A 19,572-nucleotide genomic window follows, 5' to 3' on the forward strand; every position below is an offset into this window, starting at 1 on the left:
AAAACAAGACAGAAAAAATAGGTGAAGCCACCAGAGGACAAATAAGCTTCAATATATATAATTAGTTTGTGGGTTGCTCATGATCCTGTTTGTTTGGCTTTCCTATCAATCAATTGACCTATACCCGAATAATGGCATAGCACAGGTTTTAAATCATTTATTCTAAACAGCCTTTCCAAACCTTTAGTTTTGGCAAGGATTCTCCCCAGAAGTGTTTTACCTGGGTAGGAAGAGGCTTTTGGTGGGTGGTGACCTCTGTGATGTGATCCATCTTTTCATTACCACCAACAAACAGCCGGGTGGTTACTGAAAAGTGCTGGGTGAAGCTACCGTCTAAAAGGTTCTGGGGAGAACACTGACACCTGAACAGGATGGCCCATTGTGAACAAAAGGGGCAGCTGAGTTCCAGTGTTTTCTTGCATCTCAAGAAGAGCAGATAGGTGTGAATGTTCCTTTAAACATTAAAGTCCTGCCCAAGAGCAGATATCACAAGTTTCCCTCTCTTGACCACTAAAAAAGTTTTAATGCCTCTTTCTCATTTAGTTTTACTTTGACAGTGCTTAGCCATGTGGTAGAAATAAAAGCCTCAGTAACAGTAAAATACTGGATCGCCATATAAAATAAAAGAAAGACATGTAACAAATGCCAGTATTTTGCCATTTACAATTTAATTTTAAAGTTGTACTAGAAAATATTTCTACACTGACCCATTTTTTTTTGTTAGCACTGCCTCTGACATTTGTTTTTTATGGCAGTTTATTAACCAAAGACGTAAAGAATTTATGGCCCCTTGTTTAAATTTTTTTTGCATTCCTGAGAAAGTGTCAAATTTTACAGATTCTAGTTAGACTTCTCTGTCTCTTTAAGGGCATTGTAATTAAAAGAAACGTTTGAAGAGCAATATTTTCACTGAAAGGTATAAAAAAGCCTTAGCAGTTTTAGCTGCTTTCATGTGTGTGAAAATTTTGTGGATTCAATGCATTAGTTTATTTAGGAAAGAAAGTGTTGCAGAGCATTCACAGCACATGATGTCTCTACCTGAGCGTATTGGAGGCGCCAAAACAGATAAATAGTTTAACCTTTTTACGACTGCAGTACTTCTATAGTCAAAACCCCTTGCAGCAATTATGTTTCTAGCTCTCATGCTTACTGTCAATCAGAAAAATTAGTGGTCAAGTTACCTGGCACTACTTGTCCTGGGCAAAGCTATGAAAAACGGGCTACAATAGAATCAATAAACAGTATTATGAAAATGAATTATTTTTGTTAATAATAATTATTAAATAATAATTATTGTTTATAAATTGGAGCTTTGATTTTTTGGTTATAGCTTGTTTTTATCTAGGGAGGTTTGTAAGAAGGACTTGCTTGATTTTCTCACTGCTCCCGAAGGTCTCTTGTCTGTGCATATGTACATGTCAACCTATTGGTATACGGAACATTTGGGATTTGTACGTATGTGGCAACGTGCTATGTTTACTAGCTAGGAAAGTATACTTGCTCAAAGTATTTTCTCTCTCATTCTCCGCAGAAATATAGCTGAGTTAGAGTATGTATAGAACCAGTTGTCACTTCACCTATCAGATTGGATTTGCTGCAGGGTGCAGATTCTGCTGGAAAGGCTCATCTATATCTCTGCAGAGACTGCTTAGGATTTTAATTATGGACACGTAGCTGGCTCACAGACATCTGGTTTTAGTTAATTCATATTAAGAACATTCTAAGGGAGCTTTCAGGTATCCTTTTCTGCTAAAGTAGCCATCAGCTTTAAATTGTTCAGGAGAGACGGTAAGCCTAGAATAAAGTCTCTCTGTCACAGCCCCACAATTGGCCATTGTTTACTTTGAAGCTGTACTCAGCTACACGTGGATACATTTTACTTGAGATGTGTCATGCAACTAATATCTTAAAATATTACAAGTCTGCTAGTATTTTGAACTAAAAAGCAGTTCTTAAAGTGTTAGTCCAGTATAGAAAAAAAAAAAATTCTCTGCAATACATTTTTGTCTCTTAAACAATACTGCAAGTGGGAAAAATGTCAATCAAGCCATAAATCTATTAAACTTGCAGCATCATGGACACTTTGCAACAGTAAAATGTCAAGCAGTGTTACCAGCTCTGGTCAGTTCCCATCTGTGGACTACAGAATATCCATTATTGGGAGAAGAGGGCTGTTCCAGATCATTAGCAAGCAACCTATGGTTACAGTGTTGCTTATTCATACAGTGCAGTGTAGTTCACAATTATATATTTTGCTCCTGAGTTTGGAGTCACTTTTACTACAAATACTAGTAATCCTAAATAGTACTTTGCCTTTACATCTTGTTTTCCAACCTTTGATGGATTCTATAACTTTGACCCTTTATGTCCTGTTTGAAACATTGGTAATGATAAAAGTGGCTACCCAGTGTTCTGCCTTGGTGGCCAGTCTGGATTGAATTATGCAAACATCCTTGGTTACCTGTGTGCACATTTTTTGTAGATCAGTATAGCCCTATTGACATTGTTAGACTGATTTTAGACAATGTTAATGAGAATAGACGGAGTACCTTCTGTACTGCATGGCCATGTGATAAGATGTACTGCAACACATCTATTCAAATAATATGTATTTTTGGGGTATATTTAAACTGCGAATATTCATCCGAAACAATCATAAAAATCTATTCTGATTTCTAATGTGATTCCCTAGAATGACTTCTATGGCTAGCCTTGATTTGAAATGTTTACCCAGTTCTGTTTTGTGATGCGAGCCTGGAAATAAGCAATTTACTAGTTTTTGTCTGCTTATAAAAATGGGATACATTGTGTGTTGTCGCGCTATGTTAAAGAAAGGTCATGACATGGTCTGATTCCGGATATGAAATGCCTGAAAGCTACAACTTTACAGGATATACTAAAGCTGTGCTGCTTCAGAAGAGATAAGCAGCTCTGCCTAATTTTTTTTATGAACTTAACTTTGCAAAAAAACATAGAATGAAGCCAAAAGGATAACATGACAATACAAAATAAAAGAGGAATTAAACCCTGTGTATAAAGACCAGTCCCTGTTCTGTCTTGGGTGCTGCCATCTACCTTCTCTCCTATTTCAGATATTCAGCCATCTTGATTGTCCAGGCCAGGATGATGTAACTTCAGTCCCGGCAACCATAGGGGAACTCTTGGAGACTCATCATTATCTCCTGGTGGGGCCCGACTATAAACCAAGACCTTTTTTGTCTAATGACATTTGAGGAACAAAATTTTGTTTTATACTTGAGTACAGTATTCAGCCCAGAAATTTTTAAAGCTGGGTGGCAGCCCCTGTATTGCAAACAAACTCTTCAGTTACCACCCAAAAACAGCCGGTGGGTTACTGAAAAGTGCCCGGCTAAAAGGGGATGGGGGAGAACACTGTTTGAGTAAATACAGCACTTAAAACATATTGATGTTTATATTTTCAATTTTGTGATCCCAAAGGTAGTTTATCACTTTATACACAGGATTCCCCACTTACCCCCCTAGTGGTCGGAAATGTTTCTACACAGAATAAAAGCATTATCGGGAGTACAGAAAATGCCACCTTAACTTCTTGGCAAATATCCCCTGGCTAGCAAGTAATGCAGTTAATGCTTCAGCCACTGTTTACTGTAAACATTCTTGTCTCACTGTTGCTTTTGTCAAACTGTAGCTGCTGGTCCATGAAAAAATTGGTTAGAAAGGGAGGACAGCTTGCATCATATTACATACACCAGCCCTCTACTTACCAGGCATCACGATTGAATTGTTTGATCAGACTTGTGTGTGTTGCATTTTGTTATGTAGAGTTTGCTTTAGGTATCTGTGGCTTAGCACCTACTTTAAATTTCCAAGTCCACACATCTCTTAGAACTTATCGCTTCACCATCCATCTATCCAGCTGGGAGAAGATTATCTCTTGTTAGTGCTGTGCATGCAAAAATGCATTGCTTTCATATCAAGTGCAACTTTTACTTGAGAAGGTGCTTTTTACCATGTATTGGCCCAATTTGTGGGGACCAGACTTATACTCGAGGTCAATTTTATTTTTGGGTGTAATACTTAAATAGTTTGTAATATAACTTTCATTTTTTTATATTTTTGTTTACATTTTATAATATTCAGTTAAAGAGCTGTATGGAAACAGTGTCCCTGTAGAAGCTTAGGGGGTAGCTTAGTTGTCTAAGAAAAAGACTTAAGTGCTTTTGAAGGATGAATTGCTCCACATTGTGATGATTTTCAAATTGAGATGGTGAATCTCGGTAGGAACACAAAAAGTAATAAACATGTAACAAATGCCCCTTCTCTTCCTACTGTATCCTTCACCTAAAGTTCTATATATAGCAAAAAAAAAAAAAAATAGGTCACCAACCAATCATAAAAATGTCTGGTTATGTACATATGTAAAATGTCTTACCCTGAATATATTTGAACTGTCCACATAGCTGTTTGTACAACTGTCTATAATTTTTGGGTATTATTAGTGGAAATTAAACACTTTGTGGACTTAATATTGCATTAGTAAAATTTCTAAACCTTCTCTGTTTGGTATTGGCTGTTATCTGTTGGGTTATAGATGATCACATGACATCACTCATTTCCACCAAATCCTGTTGTGCGCACACATTCTTGCTCGTGAAATATTTACAAAATCACTTCAGTTACAGTCTGTCGATAAAGAATGATGCAAACAAGGATCAATTTGCTCTTCTAGACACAGCTCTATCAGACCTAATGCTGATGGCCAATACTTTTCTATGTGAGTCATATAAACTAACCACACTTGCTTTTAGCTCTGTTTGAGAGCAGGAAGCAGTGTGGTGACTGATAGAACAAGAATCTTGCTTGAAAGGCATACATAGAACATATGAGATTTTACTATTATATAATGGGCACTGCAGTTCTGGTTGATTTGAAATGCTAAAGTTTAATCTGCTTATGTTTTACATTCCCTGGTTCCTCCTTCATCAACGTTTAATTGAAATGATGTAATAAAACCTCTCCGTTTGTAATACACATCCTTTTTTAAACCCTGCAATGTAAGGTTTGTCCTCTATATTGCAATGCAAGAAGATCATACCAGAAGCTGGCAGGGTACTGTACAAAGCATTCCTATATCACATTACCTTGCCACATTACTCATCCCAAGAGCTCTAGACCCTGATAAAAGCAATGATATGGCTCCTAGAAGAATGATGCAAATATCAAAATGCCATGACAGTTGAATGTTGACATACAGGACAAATTACTAAATGTCTTGAATTTATGGCCCTTGGATAGAATTTTGGATCACTTAAGTGCTCAACCCAGAATTTTCTTCAAGCTGGGTGGCGAGCAATTGTAGGTGAAAATGTAAAAAAAAATATAATGTTCTTTTTAATGAAATACAAGCAGTGTTGTAGTGAGCCTCTCCTCTGAAAAATTATTTTTTTTCTTTTTAGGGAGATAAGCCATAATTGGTTGACTTTATCCAACAGCAGTCTGGTTCCAGAATTGTACTCTCTGCAAGAAGTGTAAGTTCTGTCTTCTTGATTCTTGGTCTTTTGATAAACCAGCGTGATTGTTTAGTGAGATGATGAGTGTTTACAGAACTAGTATGTATTGTAAGCCTTATGATAAATGTGATTTGCAAATGCAGAATGCACTGGCCACTAGTCCATAATAATCTTAAAGCACATCTTTATATATTTTTATATGCTGTATAATGAAATATAATGGTGGAATGGTGGTGCCATTAAAATGTATTTTTTTTCTCTTTTGCAAAGATTCACATACCCACAAGATTATTATCTAAATCCTCATGATTTTGACTTTTTGTAACTATTATAGTCCCAAACTCCCAAATAATAAACACATGCAGACATTGGTAATTGACTGTGTATAAACGATTCCACTGACACATTCAATGGCGCCTTTTGTTTCTATCCCTCTATACCCAAAACTTGGGTAGGGGCAACACGCTAGTGTGCACTTTCAAAAGTGATTTTCTGTGCTTTCTGGTATGTTGGCCAGTCCAATCTAAGGAGTAGGTTGCCCTACCTCCCTCCTTGCCAACACACACCAGCGCATATGTGTTTTCAAGACACGTTGGGTAGGCTAGTGGGAACAAGTCCTAACAGCAATACAGACAGAAGTAAAAATACTTTTGTTCTCTCTAGTTTATCTAGTACTCTCCAGGAATCTTTTCATTTGGAGGTCCTAAGTCAGTCATGTCCTCCTCTGGGTCCTGATATCTGACACCACTTCTATCTGTTACTGGAGAACTTGGAAAAGGGAGTTCTTGTTATTGGACCCTTCAATGAATTGATTGTTGTACTAGGAGGCCATGTATTTGTATAACATTATTAGATAAGATAATTGACAATCTATTGAAGGTCAGTGAAAAACTGTATATTACAGGTTATCGATGTGGGTAATAAAAGCCTATACTTTAGTAACAATGTGTGTCTTTTTACCTAGGAAAATGAATTACAACGAGCTAACTGCAATTCCTCACCTTGGAGAGCCAACAGCTAATATCACTCTTCTTTCTTTGTAAGTATTTCTCAAAATGTTTGTATTGGCATATGATTTATTTCATGTCTCCTATTGTAGATTCCTGCAAATGTCAATCTTTATCCTATCCTGTCTTCCCTGTTTACTCTCCAGCAAATTCTTAAAATCATATTGGGACCACTGTGCAAGGTAGTGGTTTTATCTTCTGAGTAGAGGTCATTTTGCGACAGAAAGTTAGGTCAAGGCAAAGTTACTTAAAGGCTACTTTGTTTCAGAGCTTGACAAAGCTCAGGACCTAAGTTGTAAATGCAAAAAATAAACATCCCCATATCTTTTCAATCATGTTTTTTTTATGGTGGGTATCTATTCTTATCTTTGTGTGGGATGCGATATTTGCTACCATTTTCATTTATTTAACAATGCAGTTTCAATAGTATTGGTTGATAGAATGCCTAGATTTTGCAAAGAAATCACGTGAAGCCAGTTACAGCAGTGTATTGGGTTCTTGTACTGTTGCTTTTACTGCCTCTAATATCCGCAGACTGATAAATGTTTGGATCATACAGGTTGTATGATGGTGTCACAGGAAAAAAATAAGCTGAGTCCTTCTACAGAAAATAGATAGAAGAAAATAATGTGAAGACAAAATCAAATCTAGAAGGAGGACAAGGTTTGGGGATAAAATAGTGTAATACCTTAACATGCACCTTTAGTCCTTGTATATATCAATTTTCTGTATGAATTAATATCCGCAAAAAAACATGTAAGCCTTGTATGATGTCATTAAGTTTTAGTTTATGCAGTAACAATTTTCTGTTTTTCTATATAATCTGCAGAATACATAATAAAATTTCTGAGCTAAATGGAGATTTGCTTCAGCAGTACCTTTCATTGGAATCCTTAGACCTCAGCTCAAATCTTCTCACAGAAATAAAAAGCTCCTACTTTCCACGGATCCCTTTGAAGTACTTGTAAGTGATCTGTTTGTGTCAGATTTTATAACGATGCATATTTTTTTACCTAGAAACTTTTGTTGTAGCATACATAAACACATTTTTGAAATGAAATGACTTTTTTGATAGACCGTTTTGTAATGGTATGGAGTATTAATTAGACATATTCCAGTATCAAATTAGACAGTGCATTAAAACCAATAATAATGTTGGTAAATACTGAAAGTACACTTTCTAGGGAATTCTGCAGAATAAACCACACTGGTGCTTTGGAACAAAACATAACACTAAAAACCTGAATTGGTCAATTTATTTATATTTTGATGGACTCCTATGATGTTAAATTGTCATATGGCTTGTTCAAGGTGTTTGGGAACCTAGCAGAAATGATACCCTGCCACCACTGGATTCTCCTCCTTTCACTTAGTTCTTGATAGAGATACGAAGACTAGTAGGCAGATTCTAAACATAGCACGTAGCATGAGGCATAACTCATTCAGTTCACAAATGCATACTATACTGCATCATTAAACCACAGCTAAATGCTTGAAAATGTCATTATTGTATAACAGCATTATTGTAGATCATTAATCTTCACAGCTTTTGAAGGAACAATAACATATGTTTCTAATTTTAAATATCCTAAGATCAACAAGATAATTTCTTTCCTCCAGAAGTTGCCAAAGAGACACGCCCTAAAAAAATATTGGGCTGTTGCAGTTCAATTTTATTCCTAATTTACCTATTCTCCTATATTGCTTAAACATTAGAATTTTTAATAAAATTATGTGACTAATTTCTTTTACACAAAACACCCCCTGAAAATGATAGGTTGTCCACACTTAGGCATTAAGACCTAGGCCATCTCCAGGCAAAAACTTCAACCCTCCTATAACCCATTCCCCATGCTTCTTAGTTTTCCTTGCTTTGTAAAGGTACCCTCCTAAATCCACCATCCAGATAACATGACATCTGCTTCTGGGTGTGGGCAAACACTTGTCTAAGACAGCAAATTCTCAAGCAGATCGCTTACTGACTACTTGAAGTAGTGAGTAGTAGTCCTGGTCCTGGATCTAGTATCCAGTGGAAGGTATCTCTCAGACGTTCATAAAAATTCAAAAAAAATTAAAGTTATTTTTGGTCACCCTTTACTCTACTTACACGTTTAATTCTTTTTTATGCAGGAATCTAAGCAACAATAGAATCACTACTTTGGAAGCTGGCTGCTTTGACAACTTGTCCGGATCTTTAATCGTATTAAAATTGAACAGAAACAAGATCAACATGATTCAACCAAAAAGTTTAAAACTCCCTCATTTGCAGTTCCTGTAAGTGATTGACTCTTCACCTCCTGTTTAGAATGTCTGAATAAAGTGGATCAATGGCAATAAAAGACAGATGATTACTACTAATATAGTTATGTAAATTGACACACTTCATTCTTGCAGTGAATTGAGGCGTAACCGAATTCAAATTGTGGAGAGTTTGACTTTTCAAGGGCTGGAAGCACTGAAATCCTTAAAACTACAACGGAATGGTATCGGCAAACTAATGGATGGGGCGTTTTTTGGTCTTGACAACATGGAGCAGTTGTAAGTTTACTATGATTACATTTCAAGATAGCAGTGTAAAAACAATAGTTGCATTACATTGACGCTGTATGATTGCAGGCACGTGCAAGATATAATTAGTTATGGTAGCAGTCTATTTTCCCTAAACACTTCAAGTATTTCTTTAGTGTTTATTAAGTGTTAATTTTTTTTTTACCAGACCTTTCATCGGCTTCTTGTGCTTTCAAAAGAAAAGGATCACCTAACACTCAATAATGTATAAACAATAAATACTCACCCAGAACAATTGATTCCCCCTATACACCTAACAGGATGTCATTATCCTTAGTTGAAGTTGACATTTTTTGTTATAAACCTCCTTCTTTTAGTGCAGTGACATCGTCAGGTTAAACGTTACCACCTGGGATAACTATGGCGGTTCAAGAGAATTTGTCACCATATCATTCCTTATAAGGTGCATTTAGGCATGGTATTTACCTGTTAAGCCTGCCTTGTGTAGACATCTAAAAGCCCTTCTGGGTGTCTTAAGAGTTCCCTTCACTTGACCTGTTTATTTTATAGTGAGTAAAGGTACCTTTCCAACGTGTAGTTTAATCTTTCTGCACTCCTAAACTAAAAATGGCAGGAGCTTAGTGTCCAGGTAGAAAACATTGCAATAGAATAACAAGCAAAAAAATTCTAAAAAAAATAATATAATGTGGTTTGACTCCAAAATAGTAAGATAAAGATTGGGGGGTCATGTATGCATTATGTTTTTTATTGCAAGTTAATTTAATAAAAAATGTATGGGTTATGGAGGGAGAAATACAATGACCCAATGAACATGGATTCTATTCTATAGCTTAGGGCTGTTTCTGAATAATTTAAATGACTTCAGAGATATGTTGTTAACTAAACTAATACAAAGTGTCTCTTGTCTCCTACAGAGAATTAGAATATAATAATGTCACAGACATAAATAAAGGTTGGCTCTATGGATTACGGTCACTACAACAGCTTTACATGAGCCAGAACTCTGTTCTCTGGATCAGTCCAGATGCTTGGGAGTTCTGCCAGAATCTTTTGGATCTGTAAGTGTTTAAATACATTGCACTTAGTGTGTTTGTGGAGATGTTGAGCTCCGCCCCAACTTTCTTTATCTGTTCCTTTCTTAATAATGATAGATAATGTGAGTTTTAATGGGTCCTTTGGGTATTCACTCTGGGGAAAGGGGGTCATTCCTAGTTTACAACTTTTAGGTATTTGATTTCCAAAACCCTTTTGTCTTGGTGCACTTATTATATTTTAAAAAATGTTCAATTTAAACAAAAAAAATCATGTATCTATCTACAGAGGCTAACAACCTCTCTTGGCTTTTAGTTTTCAGTTATGACTTGATATACCAGTGGGTCTGCTGGCATGCAAAAATCATAAAGTTACTACTTCTTGTGTACTATACATACTTCCCCTTATGTAGACACATAGTTTCTAATGTATTGCTAGCAAATGTAGTCTGGCATCCATTGTTCTTTCTTTGGGTGTCACATGGATGAACTGGATTGACCAAACCTCCAGGCTGAAAGTATAGAGAAAATTATTTATACGTTTTTATCTCTGTCACTGTGCAGTATTTTACATATTTATGTTGCTAACTGTGTTCCAGAGAAGCTCACAATGAATTTTCCCTACCATAGTCATAATTAATCTTTAGTGTGGCGTGCAAGTGCATCTGGCTCATGAAACAGATAATCCATTTGAATCTGTAGGTTGCTTGTATGCAACTGTAAATTGAGAAAGACCTCCGTATGCTGTAGAGTTTTGTTTTTTTTGCCTACCTGGGTAAAGCTACAAAATTTCAAGGAGTTAAGTAAGTCTTGGATACAGCAGAAACCAACCATAACCTGAGTTCAACCACTTACTTCCCCTCCTTATTGGCCATTATAGCTACCCATCATCATTAATGATGGACCAGTAGAAATATGTTGGGGCAGAGCTTAACAGCAAGCTCTGACACCATCCATAGGTGGCTTGGCATTTAAAAGGCTGCTTTAATTTTGTCTTTGTTTTTTTCCAGTTAGTTGGCCCCGGTCTCTCACTTAAACTGACTCTCCTAAAATCACCAAGTACTATTAGTTGAAAAGCAGTGCCCCGAAATTTGGACATTTGAATTTTTAAATAAGATCGCATTTTCAATTCAGTGACTGTAGTACACTGTCTGGCCACTGGTGTTTTGATGGCGCTGTTCTACAGAAACAGCTGTTAGGTCTTGCTTACTACTCCAAATACAGGTTGAGATGCCCCTGCTGCCTGTTTCTGGAACTGTGCCAGATGTCCGCGGGTACAGCGAGAGTAAGGCTGGCCTGTTGTGTGGAGGTAAGTATAACTTTCAAAAATCCGTAATTTTCGAAAATCTGGCACTACTCAGGTCCCGAGGTTGCCGGATTTTTGAATGTCAACTGTAGGTTCTGTCTTTTCTGTTTAGATTTGTCAAGCATTATGTCTAATTTTGCTTCATTTTTTTCTTCAATAATTCAAAAAATGTGTGTATTTTCCAGCTTGTTCTGCTTTTCTGACCGTCTGCATTTTTTCCTGTACCTCCTCCCTCTAGGGATGTGTCATACAACCAACTGAACCGTTTGGATGAGTTTGCATTTGTTGGGCTGAGCTCACTGGAAAAACTGAACCTTGGCGATAACCGAATAAATCACATAGCTGAAGGCGTTTTTAAGGGTCTTGGAAATCTTGTGACATTGTAAGTGGTAGTAATTTCCCTATACTTTGTTACGTGAGATGAATTTCACTCACTTAAAATTAAACTCTAGGTGAGGCCTACACTGTGGTTTGAGGTTTAGGATGTTATTTACATGAACCTTTAGAGACATATAAAATAAATGTCTGGAAAGTTAAAATTCTTGGCTTGATGCAGTTTCTGCCTGTTTGTTGATTTATTGGTATGCATCTCATCAAAGTCCTTTTGTAGTACAATTTTTTTAGAGAAGAAAGGAAAAAGTGATTTGTTTTCTATTCTATTCATTGCATGCATTCAGTATTTTTTGAAATACATGTGTTGCAAATAGTTGTGCTGGTTTCCTGAAGGTAAAAGCAGGGGTCTATTATACTAAGATTTTACTACTGAAGACTGCTTAATATTAAAGCAACCATAACTGTGCAGGTTAACCTGTAACGTTGCACACTAAAGACCTAAGTGAATGGGCTTAAAGCTTCTGGTAATGTACACAAAGTTTTATTCAGGGTGCATTTGTTTACATTTAAGTCTACTTGAAAGCTTCTGACTTGAAATTGACCTCGTTAGTTTGCATCAACTTGCTTGCCGCTCCGCTCTTCTTACATTTTCAGTGATAAAAAGAGAGTCGGTTTGTGACGCAAACAAAAGTCTGCCAACACAGGCCTCTCAAAATGACATTTCCACACATTTCCACCGGTTACTAAAACCCTAGTCTAATATTTCAAAAGTGTCTTGCAACTAAATTAGTAGGGTATTAAAGTGTTCTTGAACTCAGAAACACTTCTGCAAAGCAAATCTACAGCTGAGCTCCCTTTTTAAAGACAACACATGCTTTTTGGTTGTACATCCCAATCTCTTTTCAGAAGTTGTTGACTGTTCTCCTTGTCAGCAGCTGGCAGTTCTGCTGAACGTAGAAGGTCACAGCAATGTTAACAAACTTTTTAAATTTTTTTCCTAAATAATTACCCATTAGAGTCAGAAAAATATGTGAGTTTGATAATTATTCCGGGAATGGTCCAATGTTCCAAAATTGACAGTTAAAATTTTTAGGTGTGTCCAACGTGACAGGAAGGAGAGCAGGGGAAGGAAAGCTTAGCTAAGGTTTGCTTTAAGCAAAACATCTACAGAAATAATAGGAAGAATAATAGGAAGGAGATGAATATACTCCAGCCCTTACTGCCGCCACCACCACAATCTTTTTGATCCAATTCTTCTTTGGGCAGTCACAGTGTGCAGGCTGTTCAAAGTGTGTAAGCTTCAAGCTTGGCAAAAAGGGTCCATAATGTAAGGAATTGAACAGTACATTGAGCTGACGTTCATTTTTTAACATAACAGACAATATTTGTGTCCTATTTTGAACAATAATTCATAATTCTATCTGCAGTATGTTCCTCTTCAGTCAATGTAATTCTGACCCAATGCATATGGGTGGTAAAGCTGCACTTTGAAGACTGCTGCAAAGTTACTATGTTAAAAATGTGCTATGAATCACCGTACTCTGACCACATTTAAAAAAAATGTTATAAAACCTTTACCAAACATTCCTCTATTTATTGACCATACAATTTGTCAGATGGTACTATTTAGTTAGCTGTTCCTGAGCATAGATTTTGATGGTAAATTTTCTGGAAATCCTCTAAAAGCAAGCTAAATGGCAAGCTTTGTATTGCAAGTTAGAGAACGGGGAGGGTGATATAAAACCACTTATTATTGTCAAGTGGTTTCTAAGTAACAAGTTTGGTTTAGGGCTGTTAAATAACTGCTAGTGAAAGTATACATTTTTGTCTTCCTTCTGTGTCCTTTTGCTCTGCCTGTCCTTTGTGTTGTACAGCAAGTCTAAAAGATTGGTTGCCAAAGACTGGTGTTTATCTGCCAGAGTTCCTTCAGAGGGGGCTGCTAGGGGCTTCTTAAGCAATGAACAATTTTTGCCTCTCATGTCCATTACCATTGGCACCACTAACACATTTTGCTGTCTGTAAGGGTGACATTCTTCCTACTGTCCAACAATGTCGGAGGCATTCTTCCAAATATTTTTTCTATGCTATTATACTCTGATCTGTGGATATTGTTACTATTGTCAGGGGTCTCCTAAGGCCTAAAAGTTTTTTTTCAAGGTTTTTCTCATGTTTATTTGGTTGAGAAAGGCTGACATAGACCATAGAGGTCTTCTCTACTACCATGAAGGTCAGCAGGATTGACTAAGGAGTGCTGGGTAGGGGATGAAAAGAGATTGACATTCCTGAAAGTGTCAGATTTCCAGCAGACTTCAAGGGATGATTCCTCATCACTAGATGAGCATTCCAGCTGTAGGAGATACCGACATTTACACAGAAAAATACCATTGTTCAGGTATGCTTTTTATCAATAAGATTGTTTCAAAGAGTATGAATATATACACCAAATATAGGTTGTTTCATTGGGCTGCTCTGCTCTGAACACACCTTCTTGCACTTTTGTGTGCTGGTCAATTCTTTTAATTGAGCAAAGATCCAATTTGAATGACATAATTAAGGCTCTATGATGGAATGGATCAATGAGGATCTTCAGGGAGATTTAATTTGTGTAGTTTTTGATGGATGACAAAGTGTTATTTAGATCCACAGGTCTTAGTTCTCACGTTCAGCTATTAAGGAATGGTTACTGTAATGAATTTTAGAGTTCAGATTCCCTAGCAATGCATAAAAACAAATGCAGGGTCTGAACACTTATATCTGTAGTTGATTTTTTTTTACCTAAGTACAGTGTAAGTCAGGTATAGGAGATGTTTATTTGTATCATCAAATATACTTTTAGATTTTCTCCTGAAATCAGGTTATTTTCTTAGTAGGGATTGTGGTATGCTCACATGCTTTTTCAATCTGCAGTAAGTTTTCCCTTGTCCACACATGAGTTGGCTGGACCTTTTGCTATCTTTACATTTTAACACTTCTGCCCACCCATCCTGTTTCCATTTTCTGTTTTGACAATGTAAATGCTGTATGCTTTGCTAAATAAATTGGATTTCTGCACCTAATATTTAACAGTGTCCATACTGTATTCCCATAGACTGCAAAGAACATGAAATTGCACACTTTGTTCCCAATTATTCATCCACCTTTTTTCCCCCTTTACCCTAGCTGAGAAAAACGTCTGAATTCATTCATATCTGTTAACCTTTGTGCAACCTTCCTAATGCAATAATTAAAACCAATCTGGTAGAGTTAGTGCTGCATGAAAGAGAACAAGAATACATTAATTAGGAGTTTTTTGCGGTGCAGGAAGGGCATTGGAACAGATGACAGGCTGACTATGCAGTTCAGGGTCATAAAATGTTCACAAGCAGGAGGGCAGCACTGGTAAATAAGGCTCCAATCACTGATGCTTAACCAAGCATGAGTCAGGAAACTCATTCAGACAAGGAAACTGGTTTCCCATCTTCATATGGTCATGTATCATTAACCATACGGATGCCAGATTAGAAAGGGAATTCTTTTAATACATAACTATTGAAATAGATAAAATATCATATACAAGAAACGTGTATAATTGCATTTATTACCTGGCGAGTGTCTTTTCTACTATCTGAAAGCCTTTGTGCTGACTTCTCTACTGGATTTTGTTTAATGTTTGCGTACCTAAAAATAATAATAATTATAATATTATTATTATTTTGAAAAACTATTTAAACATTTTTTTTTATATTTTTCTAATACAGGGATCTTCGAAATAATGAGATCTCATGGGCTATTGAAGATTCGAATGAAGCTTTTGCTGGACTGGTTAAGCTGCATACACTGTAAGTAAAGCATATTGCAAAGTGTCATTGTTAGATCACGTATAACACTGCATGACATTGTGATTTAGTAGATAATTACAATGTTTTAGAATAAAGAGAAGTTTAAACTCTTAATAGCCTGCTCTACCCTTACTATGCAAATGCTGCTTGGGGAAACCAATGTATTTTAATATTCTTCAGTTACACGTGGTGATGGGTGTAGTGCACATGGTGATGCCTGGATTTTTTGGTCTTAATTGGAATTAAATTAAATCATTGGAGGAAACAATATGCAGCTTAAAGCCCTCGTCTTTCTAATACAATAGTCCCTCTTTGACAAAGCTTCCTCTGGGTTTTTTAGGCAACCTGTTCTTTCATTCAAGAGGCTTTTAAGGTAGCAGACAGAGGACATCTATGTGCCCTGTATATTGTTACATCCACTTGTAATTTTCCTAGTGTCCATGTACAAATTCAGCCTTGTCATTAGAAAAACAGACAAAATATTTTAATTGTAATGATGACCTTATGTGTTATATGGAACTTAGCTGTTTTTTAAGTATTGTAGTTTCATCTGATCCAATGGTGCGGAGATCTGTGTTTTGCTGAGCTGTTAATGCTTTATTTCAGCATTTTGCAAGGAAACAAGATTAAATCCCTCACTAAGAAAGCCTTCACTGGCCTGGATTCCCTTCAGCATCTGTAAGTGTTTTCAGATTCATATCATATTATAATCTTGTTTGAAATATGTGCCAGTGTTCCGGATCATATTAACATAGAAAACAGATACCCTTAAAATTTTGCAATAACTTGGGGTGAGGAAGACGTGTAAAGTGGAACTTGAATAAATGTATTGTTAGTTGTTAGAGCAGCTGACTTTGAAGTTAATAGTGTCACTTGGTAAGTGCATACAGTGATTTCTTTATGCTCTTGGTGCATCTCTTAGTGTGTCAGGGGATTTGCATTGTTCTAAAACATACCAGGTGAATTTACGCCCAGTCAGCAGGATATATAGAAAAAGGTAATGGTATTTTGATCTTTACAAAAAGCACTTTATATATGGGTTTTACATAACTGCACACAAATGCAAAAAATGTCCCTTGCTTAACGTACATCAAGTTCAAAGAGGATATTGAAAAGGTGAATTAAGTGATTAGGTGAAACATATTGTCATGTTCCTGACCTGCTGAATACACCTGCCAGTAAAATGTTGAATCTCCTGCTGCACATAAACAATGAGTTCCTATGCAATAGAATTGTACTTATATTTTTCTAGCGAGTTGGAGCTGGTAATAATAATATATTATAAAACAATATGAAATAAGATTGTGTTTTTTTTAATAAATGCTCCGTACCATAGCAAAAAAAGTAACTTTTAAAGCTTCTTTCAAATCCTGCTTTTCTCATTCTGGTGGCCGTTCTCCCTCCCCATCCCAGAATTGTCTGTTGTAACACTCTGGGTCTCCTGGGGCTCCTAAGATGTGATGACCATCAATAAAGATGTGCATGCTTTTTTCTAAATGCTGTCTAATTGCTTGATTACATATATATAAATAAAGCATGGGTGTTGGGAAGTGTTCTTTTATACACAATGATAAGGCATTGCCCTGCGTGCATTGCCAAAATATGTAGTATATTACTTTTGAGGGTCTGTTTAACCCCTCCCACAATACTTTTTAAATTCAACTTTATTGTATTGATAATCATGAGCAGGATTTGGGTCCTCTTACTGAGCATGTTGCAGATATTTCTAGATATCACATAACATGGCAGACTAATTTGTGTTTTGAGTTAGGGTCCAATCTTAGGTTCCGATTTATTACTTTTGTAATATGCTGATCCTTTGTTGTAAAATGTGATCGGTAATATACTTCAATGGAATTTAATAATTACTTAAATAAGGAATATGATTGTGGTACCACATCCCAATTTTATCAAAATTGTAAAATATAAATTCTCCTTGGGGACTTTTTGGTACCTTTTTTGGTACCAATTTAAAATTACAATATTTTATGAAATTTTAACATTCTTAATATAAAAATTTGTGTGCATATTAAAAACATCACTTTTACAATTTATACATAATGATACAATAAATTAATTACAATAATTTTTATTGATTTATGAACTTCTCTTTTTTTTAATGTAACCTATCCTTGATGCATTTCACCTTGCAGCTTCCTCAGAAGGACTTTGAGCTATATCAACAAATATTTAAATGTATATTCACAAATTGGATAGAATTCTGATGTTACTTCATCTGTGTTTTGAACATATCTTTAGTCCAAAAAAGAAAGTTTTTTTTTTTTTTTGCATTCTACTTCCACCACATTTGTGCGGTAACAGAAAAGGAAAACACCATACTTATATTAATTATTACAGGTCCTTAGGTCACTTCTATCAATATAGAATATAAAGTCCCTAAAGAGGATTTATAGTGTACATATTTCAATGGGAAACTAAACTTGCCCCTCCTTTCTTGATCGTCTGCACCAATCTCTTCACCTGGTCTTCTTCCAGTTTGGGTCTTCTCTCATCTTGACTTGGCCAGGCTGAAATGACGCTACTGTAGCACACAAGAGTTCATTCATTCTTGGCAGCTGAGTAAAACCAAGATCGCTTACTGAGTTGTGCACTTTAACAAAAGATTGTGACCAGGCAGCATGTTTGTTTTATTGCAGAAAAAAACATTTTCCTGCTCAGAATTTTTCTTAGGTTTTGTTCTTAGGTTTTGTTCTACTTCAAATGATATTGGAGCTGCTAAAGCAGGGGTGTCCAAACTTTTGGTGAGGTGAAAATGTGTGGGGCCCAACCATTTAGCACATACTCAGGGTTCGTGTGGGGGTGGTTTGCGCGGGCCCTGTATAGCACACGCCCTGTACAGCACACGCCCACCAGGGTGACGTGAGGGATTCCCTGTGCATGGAGCCCGGTGTCAGTGCGGGCTGCGTGCAGAGCACCTTCTTGGAATCGGAATGGGCGTAGTCCGTGCGTGACCCACACAGCACACGCCCACTATAACGTAGGGGATTCCCTGTGCACACATGGGCACTCCCGTACTGCCAATTATGCCCGGCGAGTAGCGGGCCTGATAATTGCTAGGCAGTTGATCAACTCTAATGAAATATAAAATAGCTTTTTTGTACGTGTGTATTTTATACTGTGGTCAACATTGTTGGTGGGCTGCATATTATTGATTTTATGACAGAGGCTGCAGGCCGGTGGAAATCTGAGCACAGGCCACAATTAGCCCCTGGGCCGGACTTTGGACATGTCTGTGCTAAAGGATTGCATTTGAGAGTTTCCATTAAGAGATGCTATTCAAGCTCCTAATTCAAAGAAGATGCACCTTGCAAAAATAAATCTTTCCATGTTACGTGGACAGGAGGAATACCTCAACTTTAGTTGGTCTTTGCTATACATAATTTTATTTCTAATTATTGAAACCACCTTACAACACTTTACTAAGCAATAACTTATGGTTTGCCCCCTTGAAATGACACTACATGTGACATCACTAAGCTAGTCTTCTCTTTACTCATAATGTATAATTAATGGAGCTGCTCTGCTAATAAACAACTACTATGGATTTTTCACATCTGAGGCTGTTCTGTTTGCAATTATTTTTCTGACATTTGCTACTTTTGCTTTGCAGTGACTTAAACAATAATGGGGTCATGTCTGTGCAAGAGAACGCCTTTGCTCATATTAAACTTCAGGAATTGTAAGTAGTGACATAAGTTTGTATGCATGACCAGCAAATAAAATGTTATGTTTGAATGAAGTTGCCTTATTTTATTACTCTTTTTACAGTATTAGGGGAAATACACTATGCAAAGAGACCCTGTCAGCAGACCATTACATTTCAGTGAAATTTTACCATAATTATCATTAAATATATTCTTTTTATGTTAATATAAAATAATGCCACCCTTTTGTTAGAGGTAATAGCCATCCTTGACATCCAAATGCATTAGATTTGCTGTTTGATGCTTCCCTCTGGAATGTAATGTTAGCAGCTCCTGTCACTCCAGTGACACACAATCATATTTACTTTAATTTCTTCCCCTGACAACTACA

At 36.5% G+C, this 19,572-nt stretch overlaps 1 protein-coding gene across 1 annotated transcript in view; it reads left to right on the plus strand.

The window, feature by feature from the left end:
- The window catches only part of LRIG2 (leucine rich repeats and immunoglobulin like domains 2), a 41,497-nt gene that overhangs the window by 4,667 nt on the left and 17,258 nt on the right, over positions 1-19,572 (plus strand). The window contains exons 2-11 of the mRNA XM_072425864.1: positions 5,439-5,510; positions 6,457-6,531; positions 7,329-7,463; positions 8,630-8,773; positions 8,894-9,037; positions 9,943-10,086; positions 11,604-11,747; positions 15,436-15,516; positions 16,123-16,194; positions 19,148-19,216. Of these exons, the coding sequence (XP_072281965.1) occupies positions 5,439-5,510; positions 6,457-6,531; positions 7,329-7,463; positions 8,630-8,773; positions 8,894-9,037; positions 9,943-10,086; positions 11,604-11,747; positions 15,436-15,516; positions 16,123-16,194; positions 19,148-19,216 (1,080 nt within the window). The remainder of the gene's footprint in view (positions 1-5,438; positions 5,511-6,456; positions 6,532-7,328; positions 7,464-8,629; positions 8,774-8,893; positions 9,038-9,942; positions 10,087-11,603; positions 11,748-15,435; positions 15,517-16,122; positions 16,195-19,147; positions 19,217-19,572) is intronic.

Source organism: Pyxicephalus adspersus, chromosome 1 (assembly GCF_032062135.1).
Source record: "Pyxicephalus adspersus chromosome 1, UCB_Pads_2.0, whole genome shotgun sequence".
Taxonomy (NCBI): Eukaryota; Metazoa; Chordata; class Amphibia; order Anura; family Pyxicephalidae; genus Pyxicephalus; species Pyxicephalus adspersus.